Source organism: Ceratotherium simum, chromosome 38 (assembly GCF_057802395.1).
Source record: "Ceratotherium simum simum isolate JZ-2026a chromosome 38, ASM5780239v1, whole genome shotgun sequence".
Classification (NCBI taxonomy): Eukaryota; Metazoa; Chordata; class Mammalia; order Perissodactyla; family Rhinocerotidae; genus Ceratotherium; species Ceratotherium simum.
Window position 1 is genome coordinate 7,948,518 of NC_141937.1, and position 24,136 is coordinate 7,972,653.

At 40.9% G+C, this 24,136-nt stretch overlaps 1 protein-coding gene across 11 annotated transcripts in view; it reads right to left on the bottom strand.

Moving 5' to 3' along the window:
* Positions 1 to 15,408, bottom strand: part of MAP3K4 (mitogen-activated protein kinase kinase kinase 4) — a 108,629-nt gene extending 93,221 nt beyond the window's left edge. For 4 of the 11 annotated variants that reach the window (XM_087425055.1, XM_087425054.1, XM_087425056.1 and 1 more), the window contains exon 1: positions 15,092 to 15,402. In XM_087425055.1, coding sequence (XP_087281181.1) covers positions 15,092 to 15,222 — 131 coding nt within the window. In that variant the 5' untranslated portion in view covers positions 15,223 to 15,402. Of the gene's footprint in view, positions 1 to 15,091 lie in introns of all 11 variants that reach the window. The other 7 variants (XM_087425052.1, XM_087425051.1, XM_004440542.2 and 4 more) reach the window with 4 other exon arrangements.
* Positions 15,409 to 24,136: the final 8,728 nt, after the last annotated feature.

A 24,136-nucleotide genomic window follows, 5' to 3' on the forward strand; every position in this document is an offset into this window, starting at 1 on the left:
AGTATTTAACAAGGGTTAAGGATTTAATGGATCAAAATGACTTTTATTCATATTGAATTTTTAAGGCTGCCTATTTGGGAAAAAAATACATACTGTTTTAACTTAAGAAATATATGGGCCGGCCCTGTGGCTTGGTGGTTAAGTGCGCGCGCTGCGATGCTGGTGGCCTGGGTTCGGATCCCGGGTGCGCATCGAGGCACCACTTCTCCGTTCATCCTGAGGCCGAGTCCCACATACAGCAACTAGAAGGATGTGCAGCTACGACACACAACTATCCACTGGGGCTTTGGGGGGAAAAAATAAAATAAATAAAATCTTTAAAAAAAAAAAAAAAAAAAGAAATATAGGGAAAAAATAGCCTAAAATAAAGATAATTTCTAATCAAATGCTACTTGAGCCTAGTTATCAAATACTACTTGAGACTATTTACTATGCAACTACTTTAAGAAATATTTTTAAAACAGGTCATAACAAACCAAAAAATATTGTAAAGATCCAGTCTTATGAGGTTCCAATTACATCCACATACAAATGTATTCATTCATTTACCAACCACATCCTAGGCATCTCCTGTGGTAGACACAATACCAGGCACTTCTGAGAGAAAAAGAACATCTAAGATCATAGTTACTACCCTGAAGTAGTTCACAGTCAAAACAAGAAGATATATGAACAATTTTTAAAACACAATAGGAAGAAATGTAAGTAACTAATTGACATAAGACAGAGCTCAACCTCACAAGTAATCAAAACACTGGAAAAGACTTAAACATTATCATTGTAATGGCAAGAACAAACTCATATATTCCTCGTGAAAACTGGCACCAATTTTCTGAAGAGCATTTGGCAATATAAACGAAAGATCTTTAAAATTATGTATACTCCAAAAGATGGAAGCAACCCAAGTGTTCATGGATAGATGAATGGACAAACAAAATGTAGTATATACATACAATGGAATATTATTCAGCCTTAAAAAGGAAATTCTGACACATGCTACAACATGGATGAAGCTCGAGGACATTTTGCTAAGTGAAGTCAGTCAGTCACAAAAAGACAAATACTGTATGATTCCACATACATGAGGTACCTAGAATAGGCAAAATCAGAGACCAGAAAGTAGAAGGGGGTGGGGGGTGGGGCTGAGGGAGGGAGGATGGGGAGTTGTTATTTAATGGACAGAGTCTCAGTTTTGCAAGATGAAGAGAGTTCTGGAGATCTGTTGCACAACTGTGTGAATGAATGTACTTAAACACTAAACTGTACACTTAAAAATGGTTACGATAGGAAAAAAAACCTGAATGAATAAATACACTGATATAGTTACACAATAGAGTATTTTACAGCAACAAGAATAAAAGAACCACTACCACCCAAAACAACACAGATGAAACTCATAAACATCACGTTGCATGAAAGATCTAAAGTACCAGTAAGTGTCAGGGTACTGAGGAGAGGTGGGGTAGTAACCACACCGGGGCAAGAAGGGATTTCTAGGATGCTGCTCATGTTCCATTTCTTCACATGGGTGATCTTTATAAGGGTACGTTCACTTTTGGATAATTTATCAGGCTACACGTTTCATATATATACAAATGTCCGTGTTACATTATATAACATATAAATATTACACAAAATTTTAAAATAAAAAAACCTGAAAGGAACCTACCAGGTCCTGCCTAACTGGTCAACTGGCCTCTCTTTCATCTCTGTATTATCAAATTCTGTCCACAACTTGTACAGTTGCCTCTATTATATATACAAATTCAATATGTAAAATTCTGTACTTAAAGAATAATAGATTATAACTAAATATATATACATGCATACTCTTTGATATAGCAGTTACATTTCCATGATTTTATTCTAATAAAACATCTTAGATATACATAAAGATTGAGCTCAAAAGAATGCTCATAACAACGTTGTTTATAATAGAAAAAGAAATGGAAACACCCTAAAAGTCCAACCAAGGACGGGTTAAATTAATTAAGATCACAAACAGCTTCCTGGAATAGAAACCTCAGAATAACACTCAATGCGAGTCAGTACTCAGTTGCTATAACAGAGGTTCCTACTGGCAGACCCAGATTATGCCAAATATTACGTAATAAAAATCCCTATATCCCACTTTCTTTCTACCCTATCCCACTTTCAACCATCCACTTTCTTTTTACTCTTTGTGAATTGACCAGGATTATGTGAAGGAAGCCAGCAACTTCCCTCATATATATATATATTATATACATGTGATATACATATCACATATATATCAGATTAAGCTTAAAAATAGCAAGAGTCAAGGCTTTCCCATATTTCACTAATTTTAAACGCAGTGCACGCGCTCTGCTGCTCGTGGCCCAGGTTCGGATCCAGGCGCACACCGACGCACGGCTTGTCAGGCCATGCTGTGGCGGCGTCGCATATAAAGTAGAAGAAGATGGGCACGGATGTTAGCCCAGGGCCAATCTTCCTCAGCAAAAAGAGGATTGGCATGGATGTTAGCTCAGGGCTGACGTTCCTCACAAAAAAAATAAATAAAACGCACATTTTTACCACATTTTAACATCTCTGACATTGCACTGTTTCCTACAACTGATATAAAAAGCATTGTGTCATAGCTTAATCGCAGCATTTTTTTCCTTAGGGAAATACAAAATTATAGTGCATCTTACAATCAGTGGCATCTTATATTTGATGAACTATTACTCTTTAAAAGCTCAATTTCAAGATGTTAAATGAGCATAAGACAGCTAGAAATGAAGTCCATTCAAGAGCAAAAGCACCAAAATAAATATGAACCAAAGCAATTTTTAAAAGATAAAACTTTCTTTACAGATTTGCATAAGGATTATGTCCAGATATTTACAATCAAATAAATTACTTCAAAATATTTGATACAAATGAAGATACTCAACATGATAAAGGACACAGTGAGTGGGGCACTTACACACATCCCTTGGGATAAATGTTGAACTTTATCTGAGCCCTGCGCTCCTGGAAGAGAGCAATGAGTAAGAAATTCCCCTACCCTTCTGTGTTCTGAGAAATGTCTAACCTAAAGGGCCGCCATGTCCTTCTTGCATGTTATGAGATAAGACTCACCTCCATCTTCCTCCACGATTCCCATGTTTCAAACAACAAGTTTTCTCCCTCTTCTTTGAGACATTCTCCATTAATGAACGTTTTTTACACTGCAATCACCTGAATAGTACGTCCTTGATTATTTAAGAAAACAAGTTTCTCATTTAGGAAAGGTTCTTTACAATCATGTTACGCCCTCTATGTTGACTTTTAAAACCTTTATTGTCACTTTGGTTAAATATATATCCAAGTATTATTTCTTGGTAATCCATCTTCCTATCTTAAAGTGTTTAAATCTCCTGACAACTTTAGATATTTTGCCTTCCCAAAATCAAATCCTACATGACATCTTTTATACCTAAAACCATCTTGAAGACTTCCCAGAGGGCCCCTGGAAAATCACAAAGGTTTTGTTCTCTCGCCTTGTAAAGCGAGAGGTGCTAGAAATAATTAAGTTTATTTGATGCTATCAAATCAGAGATGTTTAGCCATCCTAGGCTGAACTTGTGGGTATGATGTGATAAATATTTCAGAAACGGTTTGCCGTATAGGAAGTTTGTAGAGAACTGTCAATGCCCTCACCGTCCCTGATACTTCTCTTTATCAGAGTGCTGGAGCCACTGTGCTCGATATTAGACCACACACAGCACAGTGTTCTCAGGCATAATTCAGTTATGTTGGTTGCATGTTCACTTGGTTGCAACTTCTTTCATTTGCATCTAGGATCTTCTAGGCCAGTGGTTCTCAACTGGAAATTCACATCACTTACCTACAGAGTTTTATTAATATACACAGATGTTTAGGACCTAACTCCAGACTTACACAATCTCCTTACTTGATAGACTTACACAATCTCCTTACTTGATATCCTTCCTATGTTCTTGGTATATTCTAACTATATGTTTGGTATATTCTTAGTATGTTTTATCAAGACAATTATATGTTACATCTGAAGACCTTTTTTCTCTATAAAGATTATGTGTTTTTCATTTTCGTAAATTAGACACAATATCCACTCTTTCTTGACAATAGAGTTAATCACTATGTTTACAAATATTCTGTCTAAAAAAATTTTAGATTGACTTTCATCTTGTTTTGCATGTCACAGAAACAATCAAATTTTCTTTTTTTTTTTTTTTGTGAGGAAGATCAGCCCTGAGCTAACATCCATGCCAATCATCCTCTTTTTGCTGAGGAAGACTGGCCCTGGGCTAACATCCGTGCCCATCTTCCTCCACTTTATATGGGACACCGCCACAGCATGGCCTGACAAGCGGTGCCTCGGTACTCGCCCCGGATCCAAACCCAGGCTGCCAGCAGTGGAGCATGCGCACTTAACCTCTACGCCACGTGGCCGGCCCCCAAATTTTCTTATCAAGTGCCCTAATCTTGTAATGAATCCTTAAGAGATATTTCATTTTTTAAAATTATAAGTAATACATTAACCAGAGCCACTTTAGGTTTCCCATCACATATGGACAGGTTGCGGTTTTACTCCACTGCTTCCCCGATAGCACCCGCAATGAGCTACAGGCCAGAGGGCCTGTCTTCCACAAGAAGGGCTGTCTCAGAGCCCACAGGAAGGGGCTATGCCAGGTGCTTTGGGTACAGGCTTCCGATGGCACGTTTAAACAACTCGGAGACCATCCCAGTGGACTGAGTCAGGATTTCTAGAACTCTAGTCAAGAGGATGGATTCATGAGACTGCTAACCGAACATCACGCACCATGAGAACCATATAAGACTAAATGAACCCATGAAGGATGACTGTGGGTTTTGTTTGGAATACTGTTGCTGTATTAATGTTTTATTTTCTGGATATGTAAGAAATCTTTCTCTTTTCTCTTAAACTACCTGTAACCCAAGACAATTTAGCAGACCATGCTTCTGTAACTGAGAGTGTCCAGTGTATTGTGTCTTTCACACTGGCGTGAGTGTAACAACTTAGCACCTTTCTAAAAAGAAATGTCGCAACGTGTCTCAAGTCTTAAAACTCTAAATATCTTATGACCTAGTAATCTACCTTAAAGAAATAATCTAAAATAATGAAAAGTTTACATAAAGATTTTTATCAAGTCATTAGTAAGAAGTGGAAACATATAATTTAAGAACAATTAGTTAAATTATGATATACACATAAAGATGAATATTGTTTGTAATTAAACATGTTTTCAACATGGGAAAGTGCTCATGATATGGCAGCTTCTAAAGATAAACTGTGTGGAGGAAAAAAATATATATATCTATATTTATAGATATATATATGTATATTTATAGATATATATATATCTACAAATATATCTCACACACACACACAGATAAAGCCCTGGAAAGAAAGATGCCAAAATGTTAATGGTGACTATTTTTAGATGGTACGATTATAATTGGTTATTTTCTTCTTTATACTTTTCATATTTTTCAGATATTTCCACCACAGACATGTGTTGCTTTTATAATCAGAGAGATTTCTAACTGATTAAATTAGTTTTGTTAATCGGGTGCATTTCATTTGCTTTTCCGCGGCAATAGCTAGATCAATCTGGAAAATATTACCCTTAAATACAGTGTAAAATATTTTTAAAAATGAAAACAGTATTAATCTAAGTTGTAAAGACATGTCAACTTAAACAACTAAAATGAACTTCCGAAGAAAAAGCCTGAGCTGTGCCTATTGACCTAAACAAGTCATTCCATCAGCAGTGTTACACCTCTGACGTTAGGAGCATCATTTATGACCCTCCAAAGGCCAGTGAGAATTTCAAACACCTTTAGGAATAACATGCAAAATAAATCAAAATTGAAGCAAAGAGGGACTTGGGAAAAGCCATGCCCCAAAAACTTTTCTCCCTTCTATGACATCTGCAGACACAGCAAAAATGTTTCCTGAGTAATGCAGATTATTGCAGCTATTTTAAAAAGTATCTAACCTCAAAGCATATCTGATGGCTTTTTAAAAAATTAATTACGATGGACTTCTCCCCTTTTCATGCTAAACCATAAAGGAAGGAAGAAAAGAGAAACGTTAATAATGATAGCTAATACTTAATGAGCACATTATATAAAAGGTTATTATTTCAGTTAATCTTAATAACAACCTAGGCACTAGGTGCTATTATTATTTGTTTCCAAATAAGAAAACTGAGTTTGAGAGAGGTTAAATAACTTTCCCAAAATCACACTGCTACTAATCAAAAGGTAAGATTCAAAGCCTGTCTAATACCCAAACCTGCGCTCTAACCAACATTTTCCCTGCCTCCTTCATCTAACAGTAACGGCGGAGAGCCTACTAATTGTCAGACACCGCACCAGGAACTAGGATATAAAAGTAAGCAAAACAATGTCTCTGCCCTCATGGAGTCTACCGTCGACTGAAGGCAAAAGACAGTAAACAAACATTCACAGGAATATGTAACAACAAATGGTGACATGCTCCATGGTGGAAAACTCCAGGGACTATAAGGAGTTACAACAGAAGGAGCTAATTTAATCTAGGGGGAAGGAGAAAGAGGTCAAGGGAAGGTTGACCTGAGAAGCAATGTCTAAGAGAAGATGTGGAGGAGGAGGAAGAATTAACAGGGTGAAGAAAGAAGGGCAAAGGACAACACTCCAGGCCATCTTTTTCTTAAAAATATACCTCACTGCACTGAAAACTGCTGCAGACAGACAGACACACAGACAGACACACAGACAGACACACACACACACACACACAACAGGGGAAAATGGTTTCCTTTTTTTTTCTTGAGGATCACTCTATTTCAGAAAATTTAAATATCAGTATTTTACAGAAAAATGAATAAACTACCTAAGGTACTCATATATTCCAACCCCAATTTTAATCCTAAATCCTAATCTAGGATTTAATCCTAATCTAAAATTAATCCTAAATTTTAAACTCATCTTTACAATTCTTGTGTTTAAGGATAAGCACCCAAGAGAGCAACCTTGAAAGATAAGGATAAAGATGCATTCTTCTTATTCTTGCCTTTGGGAAATAACGCTGTTTTCAAGGAAGAACTATTCAGATCCTAACCTTGCCTAGCTTCTTCAAAATTCCTTTTGATCATTTAGTGGGTAAGCATCACACTTGTCCTCCTGACTCAATCTCAAGGGACAAAGTACAGGAGCATCTTTTTTTATTTTTGGTAGAGCCATGTTTTTCAAAGTGAGGGTCACAATCCATTTGTGAGTAATAAAATCAATTTAACGGGTCATGATGAACAACTTTTCTTAATAGAACAGAAGAGAACAAGAATTATCAGAGTGTATCAAATATTACAAGGTCAAATATGGTTTCATAAATTTTATTTCAGTTACACAGCATACACATACTGTGGTAAAATGTATTTCTTACTGTAGGTCACAATCACAGCCAGAGTGTCAATATCACTACAGCAAGCAGAAATTACAATCTTACTGCCTGCTTGATCTAAAGACTGAACAGAGAAAAGAATAACAAGATATCTAAAAAAGTTTGAGCATTGGCTCCTCTTTATCTGTGAACTTGAAATAAAGTTTCACGAGGAAAAAAGTTGTGTGCAATGAGTTTGGGGGAGATTTCAGGGGTTGTTTGCATTTTCTTTTCCTGAAAATGAATCTTTCATCACTGCTCTCTCCTGTAAAGTCTAATTAATCCAGAAAATATAGTATTCCACAGCTGCTGAGTAACTGTTGACACTGGGCTAGGTAGTCAGGCAGCTGAAGAGCACCGTTAGCTTTGGACCCTAACAAGGGGAGCAGTGTGACATAAGGGAGACCTGGGACCTTAGCTGTGACCTTCGTGAAACCGCAGCCTCTCTAGATTGGTTTTCTCATCTCTAAAATAAAGAACACAATCCAAATGGTTTCCAAGTTCCCTTCCAGCTCTAAACTCTTGTAAGTCTATAAGCAATGGCTGGGAAACTGGACTAAATGAATTAAGAGTCCTATCACGCATAAGACTTCATTAGTAAGTGCTTAATTCCTTATTTGAAGAAGAACTAAATACGTAAACATTCAAAAAACTAACTCTCAAAATTTTATGAGAAAACCAAGTTGTATTTGGGGTTTTTTTTTTATGTTCCTACATAAAAAATTTATGTTCCCACGTATTTATGTTCCTACTTAAAAAGACTTTAGGATTTTTAATGGTACAATAAAAATAATGCATGTATTAAATTTTCTCCCAAAATATTTCCACTGAAAGACTAAAAAGGTTGACAATCTCTATTAATTTTACATCTCTAAACTAGGTGTCCTCTAATAAGCCCTATTCAGAACATTCTACAGTTCAGCAGTATCCTCAAATAGCCTGCTCACATGCAAAAAAAAACCGCTCCACTGAAAACATCAAATCTCATCAGCTTTAAAGCTTAGTATCCACTTTTCTCCACAGAAGGTTTAGTTCTTCTGGAATTATGCTGAAATGAAATCCACTTATGAAACACTTTTGATAGAATGCCTAATATATTCTTAATAGCTTTCCCTACCACTTAAGAAATATTTGGCATCCATGTGATTCATGAGACTAATACTCCTACCGATGTCTGCAAAATATGACAAATGGATGTTCTTATAGATCAAAAACAAATTTTCATTTTGCCTATGCTGTTGGTGAACAAACTTCTAAACGCAAATTGCACTCCACTACATGAGTGCGAGGTCTGTGGGAAATATAAGAATGTACCTACCACACCTACTTTCCAGAGGAATAATGTTCCTTTTAAAATACAGCAATTTCAAATACACCTCTGCAAAAGGGGGAAAGCATTTTAACATAACATACTTGTTGAGAATACAGTCACAGATTCTAAATAATATTCTATAAATATAAAAGGGCATCATAAAGCAAGTCTTTTGCTTGTTTTGTTACTGCTGGTGTTTCTAATTTACAAATTCTGTTACCCAGGATGAACTAAATAATTAAAGAAAATCAGCTCAATACAGTCAGCTCAGATAGTTCATAGATACTAAAAATAAATTTTAAAAAAGAAAATTTAAGTTAATTTAAAATCTGGCAACAATATTCTCTTTATATGACATATGGAATCTTATCAATTTCAATTTTAGTAACAATTCAAAGAAAGGAAACAAAATTATAAATATACAAGAATTTGGGCTATATAATTAGCTCTTTATTATAAAATAAAAACATATAACATGTTCATTATAAAAAATTTTAGGAAAAATTAGTATGTATCCTTTTAATCTTTCTTCTACGCACATATATACTTTTTCTTAAATGGGATCATACTGAGCATTAGTTAGGATTTTAAGACACCCAACTAAAATTATTAATAGTCTAAGCAAAAATAGAGAATTTATTAACTCACATATCAAATCAAGAGAAAAATGGGGGTGAACCTAGCATAAAAGGAAACTGGCCAAGGACCTCTTCTGGCCTCTCTGTTCTTCGCTGGGGATTAATGTCATTGTCTGAGACCAAACTACTTCTCCATGAGACTGTGACTAGAGCTTCAGCAAGCTAGCTCTAGGCCCAGGACTCCACAGTATATATTTTGATCATTAAAAAGAGCATTTCTCTCTCCCAGCTTCAATTTGAAAAATCCCAGGAAAGAACCCCAATGGCCTGGCTTGGGTTAAGTGCCCATCCTTACATCCAGGAGTGTGTAAGAAAAGGGCAGCTGCAATCCGAATCATGAAGCCAGAGTCAAGAGAGAGGCCAGAATGGAGGAGAGGGGAGATGGAGGCGAGACAGACATAGCTGGTGGAGATACATACATGATCTGAGCAGTCATCTCAAATTTTGACTACCATCTTCTGCAAATACAGTTTTATAACCTGCTTTTTTCATTGAACACAGTGGTAGGTATGTATACATCACAGAAGTACTTGACAATCTTAGATACTCAGGTCTCACTTATCTATAAGGACTTCTCTAGAAGGATTTATATCAAAGGATTTTCCCATGTCACTGAATATTCCTTAAAAACATGGTTTTTTTTTGTTAGGAAGATCAGCCCTGAGCTAACATCTGATACCAATCCTCCTCCTTTTTTTTTTTTTCCACTGAGGAAGATTGGCGGTGAGCTAACATCTGTGCTCATCTTCCTCTACTTTATATGGGACGCCGCCACAGCGTGGCTCAACAAGCAATGCGTCGGTGTGCGCCCGGGGTCTGAACTAGTGAACCCCGGGCCGCCGCAGCGGAGCGTGCGCACTTAACCGCGTGCGCCACCAGGCCGGCCCCCAAAAACATGGTTTTTAATAGCTGCACAGAATTCTAATGTGGTTCTAAATATTTTAAATTTAATTTTATGACTAAATCCAGAAAAACCACATACCATCATCATCTTTTTTGAACACAATACTCACAAGAGTCAAAAAGCATTTTACGAAAGCACCAACCACTGACCTCTTTGCCACACCTTTTCAGAAACGATGCCAAAGGATTCTTTGCGGGGGGGCGGCGGCAGGGGGTGAATTATGGGGAAGGTGGAGACAGCTGATCCTCTGAGCCTTACCATTAGTAAAAATCTACCATTGAGAGTTATCTAAACAAATGTCTTTAGGGACAAAGATACAGTATACCTCAAAGTAAAGCAGGAAGAGCAAGGTTTGTCATAACATAATTAAGACTGAAGATTAATAACAAACACACTATAACCCAACCATCTGAGGGAAGTCAGCGACAAGAGAAAAAAAAGTAGCCTGTGTGACGTCTCTCGAAAGGAAAACCCAAGAGTAAGACTCTGTCACATGCCTCTCATACTAGAAGCAGAGGGGACGTCTGAGAGGGACGTGAGCCGACCTGCCTGGTCTGTTAACATTAGTCACTAAGATCATGCAACTAACTTCCCTTGCTGATGTCATGCTTACCAATCAATCTCTTGATTACACTTTGGCTTTCTAAAGGTAAGAGAACACACTGACCCACCAGGTGTAGACAAAGCTGAATAGGAGCTGAAGCACAGGACCTGGACCTTGTTTACTTCACCCTGCCAAGGGAAAGCCAGCTTATAAAGATCCACAGCGGTGACAGGCCAGACCCCTTTTCTGACATCTCTTCTATTTTCTCTTTAAAGAAACTATTTCCAATGGCCTACTGATTGGCAACATGAAAGTGCCTTTAAAAAGAATACATACCACCTGGGCAAATGAGAAGGCTGAGACAACCAGAACTCTATGAGTAAAAAAGATCATCACTGAGGAATGAGGAATTACTAAGTAACAGGAAGTTATTAAGGCAAATGTATCCAGTAAGCAGTCAAGATCTTATATCCCCTATTTCAGTAGAGCTCAGAACAAGATTTACAAGACACCAAGAGAACACATGTGAAGGAAGTAGAAGCAACTTCTAACATCATGACAATTAAAGGGAACCACAAAGTCCTTCTTGAGAGACAAGTCGTCCCCATTTCTGAACGTGAGGGAGCTTCTGCCATCACTGGAGCCCTTTGTTACTGCTGCGTGGTCACTGCTGCTCCGCCTAGAGCCGCCCCCGCCCATGGTATCTACTGTTGTAATGGTCTCAAGCCACGCCCAGCACTGACGCTGCCGCCAGTCTGCAGCTGCACCCAAGGCGGATTTTGCTAGGGAGAATAGGTGACATCCAGTGTCAAGACTGTCAAGCAGGCTCAAAGGGAACATTCAAGTTGAGAGAGAGATCAAATAGCCTAGGAGTGATAGGATATGCAAGTACTTTTTTAGTAGTGAAACCCATTTTTTCAAATGAACTTACACGAACCATATCATATAAAGCAAATAATAGGGTCATTGGTTAAAAAAAAGTTATTTTTAAGTTCATGTAACATGTACTTTACAAGGTCAATAAGTGAGAACCATGAGGCTATTTCTAACATAAATATTTCAAATGAAAGGTTAGTAGAGAGCAGTCTTTTTTTTTTTTTTGTGAGGAAGATCAGCCCTGAGCTAACATCCAATGCCAATCCTCCTCTTTTTGCCAAGGAAGATTGGCCCTGGGCTAATATCCGTGCCCACCTTCCTCCACTTTATATGGGAGGCCGCCACAGCACGGCTTGACAAGTGGTGCGGTGGTACGCGCCCCGGATACGCACCTGGGAGCCGAACCTGCAAACCCTCGGGCCTCGGAAGCGGAGTGCACACTTAACTGCTGCACCACCTGGCCGGCCCTGGGAGCAGTATCAGCCTTAATACCCAAGTTCTATTTTTAAGTTCAGATTCAAGAAATTATAAAAGTAAATTGTTCCAAATTAGTTTCAATAGCTCTGCTTGTCATCTCAGGATCCTCCTACAACTCATCCCGAAGCTTGTAAAAGAAATTATAAGGAATGTAAAAGAAATTATAAGGAATGTTTACTTCTAAGTTTAATCACTAACGATAACAACTGCTATGCTTATCAAAAGTTCTTTTTATTTTTGTTGGGAGGAAGATCAGCCCTGAGCTAACATCTGATGCCAATCCGCCTCTTTTTGCTGAGAAAGACTGGCCCTGAGCTAACATCCGTGCCCATCTTCCTCTACTTTACATGGGACACCGCCACAGCATGGCTCCACACGCAGTGTGTCGGTGCGCACCCGGGATCCGAACTGGCGAACCCCAGGCCACTGCAGCAGAGCGCGCGCACTTAACCGCTTGCGCCACCAGGCCGGCCCCAACCATGAGTTCTTTATCAAAAATAAGGACAATTAGTATCCACAACTGACAACAAGCAGCAAAACTATCAGAGCACTATCACCTCTCAACCTGTTTTGTGTTCCTCAGTCACTGCCTAACTCTCACGTCAGCATGCACCCAGCAGATGCTCGGGGCTGGCACCTGCTGCAGTGGTGCACTGGCCAACGTGTGTGGGCCTGCATTCTACTCAAGACCTGTGCATTCGAACAGTCTTCCTAATCAATGACACACCGACAAAGTACACAAACAAAGACGGCAGACAGAGCTTTACTTGGGTCTGTCCCAAAACTGGTTAACCTGGTAGCACAAATCACCCCATTATTGGTCTGCGACATGTTAAAATGTGGCATCTACCACATTTTGAACATGCTTGTTGAGATTCTTTAAAATGGTTAAAAACATAAATAAAAGAAATTAAACAACTGCAGAACCCCTGAAGCATCTTTTACTAATGATCTACAGTAAGTTTGTCTGAGATCAGCTCTGTGTATTGAAGATGTGGTGGTGACAATGAGGGTGTATAAAAGAGAAAATAACAGCTTTGTCAAGTAATCTGTTGCAGAAATTTACTATTGTAAAATTAACTGCAATGTTGCTAAGAAAAATATTTCTAAGATCTTCTTGTTCTGTGCACTGCTGTTCACTTAAAGTTGGATGAAGCCCATTATCCTAACCTATTTTTATTATAACAAATCAGACAGAAACCTGGTTGAAAAATTAAGGTTTCTTTTTATCATTGGATAAAGTCATTTTTATGGCATATTTCTATTTTTCTCTGTCCTTTTTACTTCTACCTAAGCATGTTCACATCCATTTTTTTCCCAAGGTATAGTTGTACAGAATTATAACTTCTGCCCATTTGGATAATGAAATCACACTTCTTCTTCATGGTGGTTAAGGGCATGTAATGTGCAGCCAGATTCACTTCACTACCAGCTGTGAAACCTTGGACAAGATACTTAACCTTTGTGCCTCAGTTTCCTCATCTGTAAAAGACAAATAATAGGACCTACCTCATAAGGTTGTTTTAAGGATTAAATGGGTTAATAGAAGCAAAGAAAATGGCACATTTTAAGCATTCAGTAAGCACTCTCTATTATATATTTTTAAAGAAAAACTTAAAGAAGTCAAAATGCTCAAAGACTACTAACAAATTTATGCGATAAACTTTTTGACAAAACTTCTAAAAATGTTAGATGTATTGAACAAAAAACCAAAATGAATTCTCCTTACACCATGTACCATTATTTAGAGAAGTTTTTCCTTAAAAGCTCACAGGAATATCTCAGAACTACCATAAAGAAAATGAAGAAGGACTTTCTTCACAGCTTACAAAAATAAAACAAATCTGTTCGGGCTGACTGGGTCATGACAAACAAGAATGCAGTTCCTGTGTTCAGTTCTAACTACAACTACAGACTTTGTTTAAAATTTCTTTAAGCAGGAAAAAGAAAGAGGACACTTAACTGCCTTATTCCTGGAACTACAGAGCAAGACAGATGCAGGAGGAGCTGTGAAAGTTTCATTAGAGGGGACAGGGGGCAGCAGTTTGCAAGTTTACTCTCGGATGCAAAGGACGGGGGTAAGAGGACATTTGAACAGACAAACGGGCGTATAAGAGGCAAATTCTTAGAGCGAGTTTGATCTCCCAAATTTAAAAAATGCCATAAAATTAATTAAGAGAGTCTAAGGAACAGAATGCAACAAACGCTTTGGGTACCAAAGTTCCATCTTAGAGCTTCCTGCAGTGACCAAGTTTTAAACAAATTAATCCTTTAGTTTATGTGCACGTGTGGGCAACAATCTGCACAATGCTACTACCGAAGGCCGGCACAGGGCCCTCGGAAAGAGAAACCACTCTGCCCGTCTGCAGAGACGAAGTGCAGCTTCTTACAGGAGTGACAGCAGACAGGCTCTTGGGGGGGGGGGGGCCAAAGGAGGGCAGGAGGAGAACGGAGGCGAAATAGCCAGTGCCTATCTGCTGCACGAGCGTCTACTTCTTGACTTGAATTGGAGCGGAGCAGCGGGAGCATTTCGTTTAGTAACGATGGAGCAATTGCAGCGCGGCCCCCGTTCAAAAGCTCGCGGCGAGGGAAGGGGTCGCAGTTCCCGCAGGACCGGGGTCCCCACCACGTTCCCAGCCCCGCTGCGCTCCGGGCAAGCAGGGAAGCTGCAGGGAGGTCCAGCAGGCTGGGCGCCCGGGCAGGGGTCCCTCGGCACCCGCGGCCTCCGTGCCCCGGTCCCGGCGCTGCACCCCGCCCCTCCGGCTCGGCCCCGGAGCCTGGATGCTGCCCCACCACCTGGCGGGAAGCAGAGACTCCCCCCCCACGCCCCCTCTGCCTGCCCCCGAGCCCGGGCCCGCACGAGCCCCGCTTTCTGCGCCGGGCCGGCTGCGGCAGCCCCACTCACCTCGCCGCCCGGCAGCGCTCGGGCTCGGGTTCGGGCTCGGGTTCCGGCGGCGGCGGCGGTTCCTCCATGGCGGCGGCGGGGGTGACGGCGGAGGCGGGCGGGGGGACCAGCTCGGCGGCGGCTTCTCTCATCCGTGCACGGAGCCCCGCATGGCCGCGGCGGGCAGGAAGCTGCAGCCTGGCGCGGGTGACTGGAGCGCCGAAGTGCGGGACTGACTCGGCTCCGCCTCCGCCTCTAGCCCGCCGCAGGAGCCGCTCGTGCCGCGGCCATCTTGGAAACGGGGACCGGCCAGCGCCGGGCTACGGCGGGCGGCGAGGGACAAGCCTCCCAGGGCGGCGGCGGCGGCGGCGGCGGCGGGCGCTGGGGCCGACGGGCGGGGAGGGCCGGCGAGGGGCGGGGCGGAGGGAGCGGCCCGGGTGGCCGGCGGCGTGGGCGGCCGAGGCGGCGGCGTAGGAGGCACGTCCAGGTCGCGGCGGTTGCCCCGGGGCCCGGGGGTCTTCCCGCCGCCGCCCGGTTTCGCTGGCCGGGAGTGTGCGGTGGGCTGTGCTCCCAGCCGGTCGGCGGTGGGCGTGCACGGAGGACCCGGCAGGAGCAGCCCGGCCGCGGCGGGGCGGCGATTCCTGACTTCTAAGTGCTTTGTAAACTTCACCAAGTGGATCACCGCCAGAGGTGATGCCATCCTCAGAAATAGGGTTGGATGTAACACAGCCACTCACAAGTCACCTGCGGGCGTGGAGGCTTCGGAGGACCCGGGATTCCTGGGGGGTCAGGGGGTGCGTTCTCATGAAGGCGCAAGCTTCAACACACACACCAAACTCGGATCAGTGTTTTTGATCACATCAAAAACAGTGAAAACACATCAAAAACAGTGATCTGTTATAAACCAATGTTACTGCAATAAACAAAAAATTAAAAAAAAAAAAAAAAAAAAAAACAGTGATCTAACCTCAGTATCACAAGGTTGTGTAGTGATCTTCCAGAACCGGGCTGGAGTGCTCCTGCACTGAAGGAGAAAAGTTCTAAGACTGCTTCAGAGTTATAGAAATACTGTTGAAATTCCACTGCATCGTGTACTCTTAGAGAGCACTTGAGGCTTCCCAGTTTTACGTTGCAAATATTTACAAAATCTCCCATGGGGTGAAGTTCAGGGTTAATTCAAAAATAGCATCATTTCAAATTAAGTACATTTCTATTCACTCAAATGCGCTGCTTTATAAAACCTCTTTCGGTTGAGTTTGAATATGTAAAATACACGTTTTGGATAAATGTTGGTAAGGAACTGGCCTAGGCAGAAAAATTTAAATATGATTATATTTAAAGGAAATTATCTCTGTTGCGCTCAAAGTATGTTACAGAAATTTCTCCGTAGTTTAAAAACTGCTTCAATCTATTTTCTTTATCATGATAGTCTGTGTTATGTATATAGCCTGATAGTGCTGAATTTCAGAAATGACATTCATTTTATTTATTTAACAACATTCATTCAACAAATAACTTATTAAATGTGTATATGTGCCAGGAACTAGACTAGATGCTGGGCATATAGCAATGAGCAAAACAGACCACGTCTTTTCCTCATAGAGCTACCATCCTAGTTAAGTAAGAGGAACAGACAGAAAACAAAAGAAAAATAAACAAGCAAATCTATAGCTAATCAACAACAGCTATGGAGAAGAGTCAGCCGGGAAAGAGGTTGGAGAGAGGAATGCTGTTTTACCTAGATTGGTCAGGATAAAGTTAAATGATTTGGTCATACCACTATTTCAGAAGAAAATTATAATAAATTCTTATTTGAATTTCAAATTTTCTTCTGAAATAGTGGTATGACCAAATCATTTAACTTCATCCTCACTAACTCAACTTTAAGTATTTTAATGTTTTGAATAAGTCATGGTTCACAAATAATTCCTGAGGACAGTCAGCCTGGGGCCTGTCCTCAGGTCTCCAAGCTTGTAAATCTGTGATATTTGATACATAGACGAGCATTTGGGAGATGAGCGGTTTATTGTTGTTGCTTTAATTTCCACTTGAGGGTACTGTCTATTTTAGCAGGAACCAAGCAAATTTACATTTAATTAATCATGTAAAGCATCAGGAGTAGAAGTACTAAACTAGTACTAAATATTCAGTTGAAGTGCAGTGAACTTTTTCTTCATTCAAGTTAGTATTGTGTTATGCGTCAGCCTTTCTTGTTATGTGTGTGTTCTCCTATTCTGTGTGACTTCATTTCAGCAGTTCAGTATTGCACATTTCAACATCTGAAGTTATTTCCTTCTTACCCAGACCAGCCTCAAACCTGCCCCCTGCCTATGTTCTCTGACTTGTGCAGCACCCTCCACTCAGTCAGAACTCAGAACCACCACACTCTCGGCCCCCTGACCAATGAGCCCATAATCCTGTCAAATTCTACCTCCTCTCAAATCCCTTCACTTTTCTCCATCCCTACTCATTCAGACCACCGTCATATCCACCTGGATAATTGGAAGGGGACCACCTGGTACCCTTGCCTCTATTGTCTGTCCACTCCCAACCCCATCTTTTCCCACCCTGCAGGCACAATCATCGTTCTGAAGCTCCATCCGGACACGTCACACTCTTACCTAACTCATTTTATTGACACCTCACTGCTGTTAGAAGAAAGTCCGTAATGAACCTTTTTGAGTTCTTCAAATGCTCCACAGCTGGTCCTGCTACTAGAATTGTGCAAAAGGAGTTGCTATTCCATCATGCCACTCTGTCCATCTGGCCAGACTTTTCAGGTCTAAGCCATGCATGCTTCTTAGGAGGCCATCTCTGACCTGGCTAAGTGCTCCCCCTAGGACAGGGCACTCCAGCAGGCTAAGAATGGCATCTATTCAAATGATAATTTAAAACTATTTGTTCAAAAGAGATAAACTGATTTTATCTTACTAAAATATATATATATATATATATAGTCATGTGCTAATTCATTTCTGTTGTGTGAAGGAAGCTCAGCAAAGTATTTCCCAGCTTTCTGTAATTCTAGTTCTCTTCCTAATTTTCCTTTACAATTTACCGGGCCAGAACCCTGCTTGGAAGGCGTATTAGAAGTGAAATCAGGTACCTGAGGGTTACTGTAAATATTCAATAAGATTACCGTCCTACCTTGATATAAAAAGAAGTTAATCTTGTCAATTTGCTGTTTTCCTATTTAACCTGAGGGGTAGGTAACTCAAAGGGCACAAGGATTTATGAGCTTGTTTTACAGAATAAAGAGAATGCCTTCAAGGATCACCAGATAACCAGCCCCCTGCTGCTACTGACACCCAGAAGTCAGATTGCCCAGGGGCTTATTGGGAGTAAAAGAAACACAGATTACCCTTTTGTTTCTCTGAAACTCTTCCTGCCACACCCCTTAGCTTTATAAAAATCCCGTGCTTTCTTCTCTTGGGAAGGCGGATTTGAGAGAACCTATGCTCCTGCCTTCTCATCTTGGCCAGTTAAAATAAACCTTTCTCCATCTCCAAGCACCAATGTCTCAGTGTTTGGCTTACTGTGCATCGGGCACACCAACTTGAGAATTAAGAGATTCGGTAAGAGAAGTTTTGAATGTTGTATAATCAAATGAACCCCTCTCCTCTCAACAGCACTACACCATCTATTCTTTGATGTTGGTATTCCAACCAACTGTGACGACTGACTTAAAGGGAGCTGACATGCACACACATGCACTGAGGCCACAAAAACACTCTGCAGATAGAGACCAGCATTAGGGAGATGTGTGGCTTCTTGTTGTTGTTTTATTTATTTATTTTTTATTTATTCGTGTGTGTGTGTGTGTGTGTGTGTGTGTGTGTGAGGAATATTAGCCCTGAGCTAACATCTGTTGCCAAGCCTCCTCTTTTTGCTGAGGAAGACTGGCCCTGGGCTAACATCCGTGCCCATCTTCCTCTACTTTACATGGGATGCTGCCACACCATGGCTTGACCAGTGGTGCGTCGGTGTGCACTCCAGATCCGAACCTGCGAACCCCGGGCCTCTGAAGCGGAGCACTGGAACTTAACCACTACACCACCGGGCTGGCCTCTTGTTGTTGTTGTTTTAATTTCTACTTGAGGGTACTGCCTATTGCAGGAACCAAACAAATTTACATTTAGCTAATCACGTAAGGCATCATGTGCAGAAACCTAACTTAACTGGTACTAAATACTGAACTGAAGTGCACTGACTTTTTCCCCTACCCAGGCCCTCACAGCACCCACCCCCAGTAGCCCCCAGATTCTTTCTCTGCCTTCTTGGATACTATGTGTGCTCCTTTAGGACAGGCATCCCCTTCTGTTATCCACCACTGTGACTCCTAACCACCAGGTGAACGGTCCTGGAGAGAGGGGACCAAGGTTTCCTCTGGGCATCTCTGGTGCCTGCACAGTGTCCAATACACCAGAGGAACTCAGTAAATACTGTTGCACTCAGGAAGTACATGTTTTTATTTTTAACATTAATTAACTACTATTATAATTAGATTTTTATATCTAAATTTATCACTGTTTAGCACATGACTGGTCTCATTGCCTTTAATCATGTTCTTAAAAACAATGATAACAAAATCTTCAGAGGATTGCCTCTCACTGTCTATTCTCAAGACTGAATTCACATAGTCCTTATTAAATTTCTTTACTTTAAAATGAGTTACAAGAGCTTGATTAAAGTTTTACTAAAGATCCAGTTTAGGTTGACCTACATAATATTCTTTTTTTTTTTTTTTTGGTGAAGAAGATTAGCCCTGAGCTAACATCTGTTGCCAATCCTCCTCTTTTTGCTGAGGAAGACTGGCCCTGGGCTAACATCTGTGCCCATCTTCCTCTATTTTGTATGTGGGATGCCATCACAGCATGGCTTGATGAGTGTTGTGTAGGTCCGTGCCCAGGATCCAAACTTGCAAACCCTGGGCCACCGAAGCAGAGCACACAAACTTAACCACTACACCACTGGGCCAGTCCTGACATAACTTTCTTAACTTTGCTTACCACTAGTTTCAGGCCCAATTTTGACACATGCTACTGCTGTTATGAAGTCTCAAACTTTATATATAAATATATATAAAGTATATATATATTTATATCAGATATATAAATATATATACACACACTATATATGTATATATGTATATACACACATATATTTATATCATATAATAATAATAAATATTATAAATTATATTATAAACATATATAAATTGTAAAAGGCATCATTGTAGTACCTTAGTATCTTATCAAGGCTAGTGTATTAGCAGAAAGTCAATTTTATAGGTTTTGTTGCAAGACAATTCAAAAAGAATTTTTGTGCCAAGCTATGCTGTCAATAGGATTATGTCTTTGTTATTTAAAAAAAAAAAAAACTCTAAAGCTATAATTTTTACAATTATCATGCCTTTACTTAGAGTAAGTTTCTCCCTTCTCTGTGGTATTGGTGAGCTTTCCACCCAGATTCCTGGGCGAATGCTCAGACAAAGACTACACAGCCCTGCCCTCTCCTCTTGGGTGGCTCCTTGGCAGCTCTGCCCAGCTCTACAGAGGCCAGAAAAGCCAGAGTACAAACATCCTAATCTATTCACGACCAGAGAGGCTGATTCATTTTCTCTCCAGTACACAGAGAAAGGCCGACTCAGGGAAAGAGAGCAATGAAAACCTCACTCTTTGTAAGGAGAACCTAAACTGAGCATTACACCCATTGGTTTTTGTTTTGCATAACGACACGATGACATCTATTTCTACTTACTAGTAAAACACAAAAAATATTGGATAGGTACAAAGGTAATTAGTTACCGCACTTTTTCTTTTTCTTTTTTTTGAGGAAGATCAGCCCTGAGCTAACATCTGTTGCCAATCCTCCTCTTTTTGCTGAGGAAGATTGGCCTTGGGCTAACATGCGTGCCCATCTTCCTCTACTTTATATGGGATGCCACCTCAGCATGGCTTGATGAGCGGTGAGTAGGTCCTCGAGTGGGATCTGAACCCTCGAACCCTGGGCCACCAAAGCTGAGTGCTCAAACTTAACCACTATGCCACAGGGCCGGGCCCAGTTACTGCACTTTTTAAATAGTTCTTGTAATATTTATGTTTCATCCTTCTCTGCTGAGTGGTGGAAGTTAGATAAAATCTCCCCTGATTTTTTCTGAGAGGTGATTTGCCTGTTTTTGTTATTTCTTCACCAAGACAAAAAATCACCCCTTATTTCAGACAGTCTCCTCTGTACAAAGGGTCTAAAATGAGCCCACGAGGGCTCTGAATCATTGAACAAAGGATAAAAGTTACTCTCTCTTTTCTAATGGTTAGAATAGTGTGAATGAAACTAAGAAAGGGAAAGGAAGTGGCCTCCAGTATATAAAAAGTTAGACCAAGAAAGGGGGTGCGGGGGGAGGATGTGCCAGCAGAAAACCACAGAGTGAAGAGTCCTCCACTCCATTTCCTCCTGGAGGTGCAGGCAGCAAAAGTCAGGAGCTCCCCCATTTCTTCCTCCCTGCTCTGACTCCTCAATTCGCCTCCCCAGGATCCAGCCAATGTGAGGAACAGGGAGCTTTAAAAAATGAAAGTCCTGAGGGAGCCCACTCTTCTTGCTAGCCAAAAATTTCCATCATTTCTCCACCAAAACGTCCACAGAACTTACCTGATTCTCCCCCTTTACTTTCTCTTTCAGATGTCCAGGAGTGAGTTTTCGAGAACTCTGAGACTGCAAGTAGCAGTTCCTAAATGATTTTCAGGTCCCTTCAAATCAATAAGCGTATAATTTGCACACGACACGGAACCAGGCACGCCGAACGGATGACTAGACCAGTGAGGAGCTCCCATGCCCTCTGCCAGAGGCTTCTGCTCTTCACTTCCACGTGGCCAAGTCACTCCTCCTTCCACATGCAGTTGAAGGGTCTCCCACCTCACTCTGGGAAGGCTTCTCCAAGCTCCACACCAGCCTGCCCTAACCTGACAGCTAGGTGCTCCCCTGAATGTCCCCATAACATCTTGGGCAAACCCTTACTTCAGCCCTATCCACCTCCCTATCTGCATCTATGTATTTGGTTGATACATGCGTATTTCTTCCCCTGTGCCTCTCTCAAGAGCAGGCAATATTTCCTGCTTGGATCTTCAGCACCTAGAATAACACCCTACACAGAGTACATTTTCAGTAAAATGTCTGTGGAAAAAATGAACTGGATGGATGGATGGGTAGATGGATGGATCTAATGGGGTAAATAAGCCTAAGATAAAATTACTGTGGTACGAGTAGACTCTAAGAAGCATCATAAGGTAGATTTTTTTTTTTTAAGTATAACAGATGTTCTAAAGAGTCAGAGACAACCAAGATGGACACCAGCAAGGAAGAAAAACTACATGAAAAATAGACATTCAGTATGAGGAGTAAAAGCAATGTTAACTCACATTATGTGAAGCTTTAAGTCACAAAAAAAATACTAGAAAGAGCAGAAATAACCTGGATTCTTATACTGACAGTGGAGAATCTTAACGGCCTTTTTGGCTGTTTGTGTATATACACTTTCACTTCAACACATAAAAGGCTCTTACCTTATTCTGGTTGAAGTAAGAGAACAGTAGTCATGGATAAATACTGAAATGGAGTTTAAAACACTGATTTTTACATATGACTCTGATGCACATCAGAAATATTTTGAGCCAATAGACTCATAACCAAAGACCAGAAATAAGTGTCAAAAAGTCAAAGACCCACCCTTCTGAGGTTTACACTTTCAGAGTAGTTTTGCAACAACGTGAAATCCTTGAGTTGGAAACATCCTTCAAAGCTACCTAATCTGTCTTCTGGGAGCAAGATTTTTCTCTTTATCAATCACCAAAGCGTCCAAGGCTTGAATTTCCCGGTTTCATAAGGCAGTCTATTCTGTATTTTGACAACTCTTATTCTTAGGAAATCAATGTTTGTAATAATTCCAAACCTGCCTCCCTAATACGTCTACCCAATGTTCTATCTAGGACTACATAAAATAAATGTTTAACATTTGAGAACAGCTATTTTGTGGTTCTCCCCCAAAAGGGCAACAAAAACATCTTTAAAAATTTTTTTCCAGATTAATCATTCTCTTCCCCCCACTCCCTCCAGACTCCGGTAGTATAGGCTGGAGATAATTCTATTGGAAGGTGAACCTTTGTTATTTAGAGTACTGCTTTTCAAAATTTGAAATGGTTAGCCATCACCTGGAGATCTTGTTAAATAAACTGCAGATTCACAAGTCAGTAGGTTTACAGTGGGACCAGAGAGTCTACATTTCTACAAGCTCCCAAGTGCTGTGGATGCTGCCTGAGGGTGGACTACACTTTGAGTTGCAAGCATATAGAACTCTGCTTGGATAGATAACAGACCTGTGCTTAAAGAAAATGACCAAGAGAAAAATTGGAGGTGTTGAATTCAAGCAAAGATAACTAAGCCCCCTGGCCAGATGCAATCAGCAAGTATACGGTGATCCTGGTGTTGGTTGATCCTGGTGTTGTGGGTTGAACTATATCCGTCAACAAAGAGATGTTGAAGTCCTAACCCCTGGTACCTGTGAATGTGACCTTATTTGGAAATGGGATCTTTGCAGATGTATTTAAGATGTAAATTAAGATTAAGTCATACCAGAGTAGGGTTGGCCCTTAATTCAATGCAAATGGCATCCTTATAAGAAAAGGAGAATACACACAGAGATAGACATGCATAGAGGAAAGGCAATGTGAAGAGACACAGGGAGAAGGCCATGTGGGAACAGAGGCAGAGATTGCAGTGATGCATCTACAAGCCAACGATTGCTGGCAAATACCAGAAGCTGGAAGAGGCAGGGAAGGATCCTCACCTAGAGCCTTCAGAGGGAGCAGGGCTCGGCAGACACCCTGATTTTGGGCTTCTGGCCTCCAGAACTGTGAGAACATAAATGTCTACTGCTTGAAGCCACTCAGTTTGTGGTACTTTGTTACACAGCCCTGAGGAACTAATACACCTAGGTTTCTCATAGTGGCTGAGAGGACCCACAGCCACTCCGGGAAATCACCACAGGAGCATCTGGAAGCCGTGTGGTGGCCC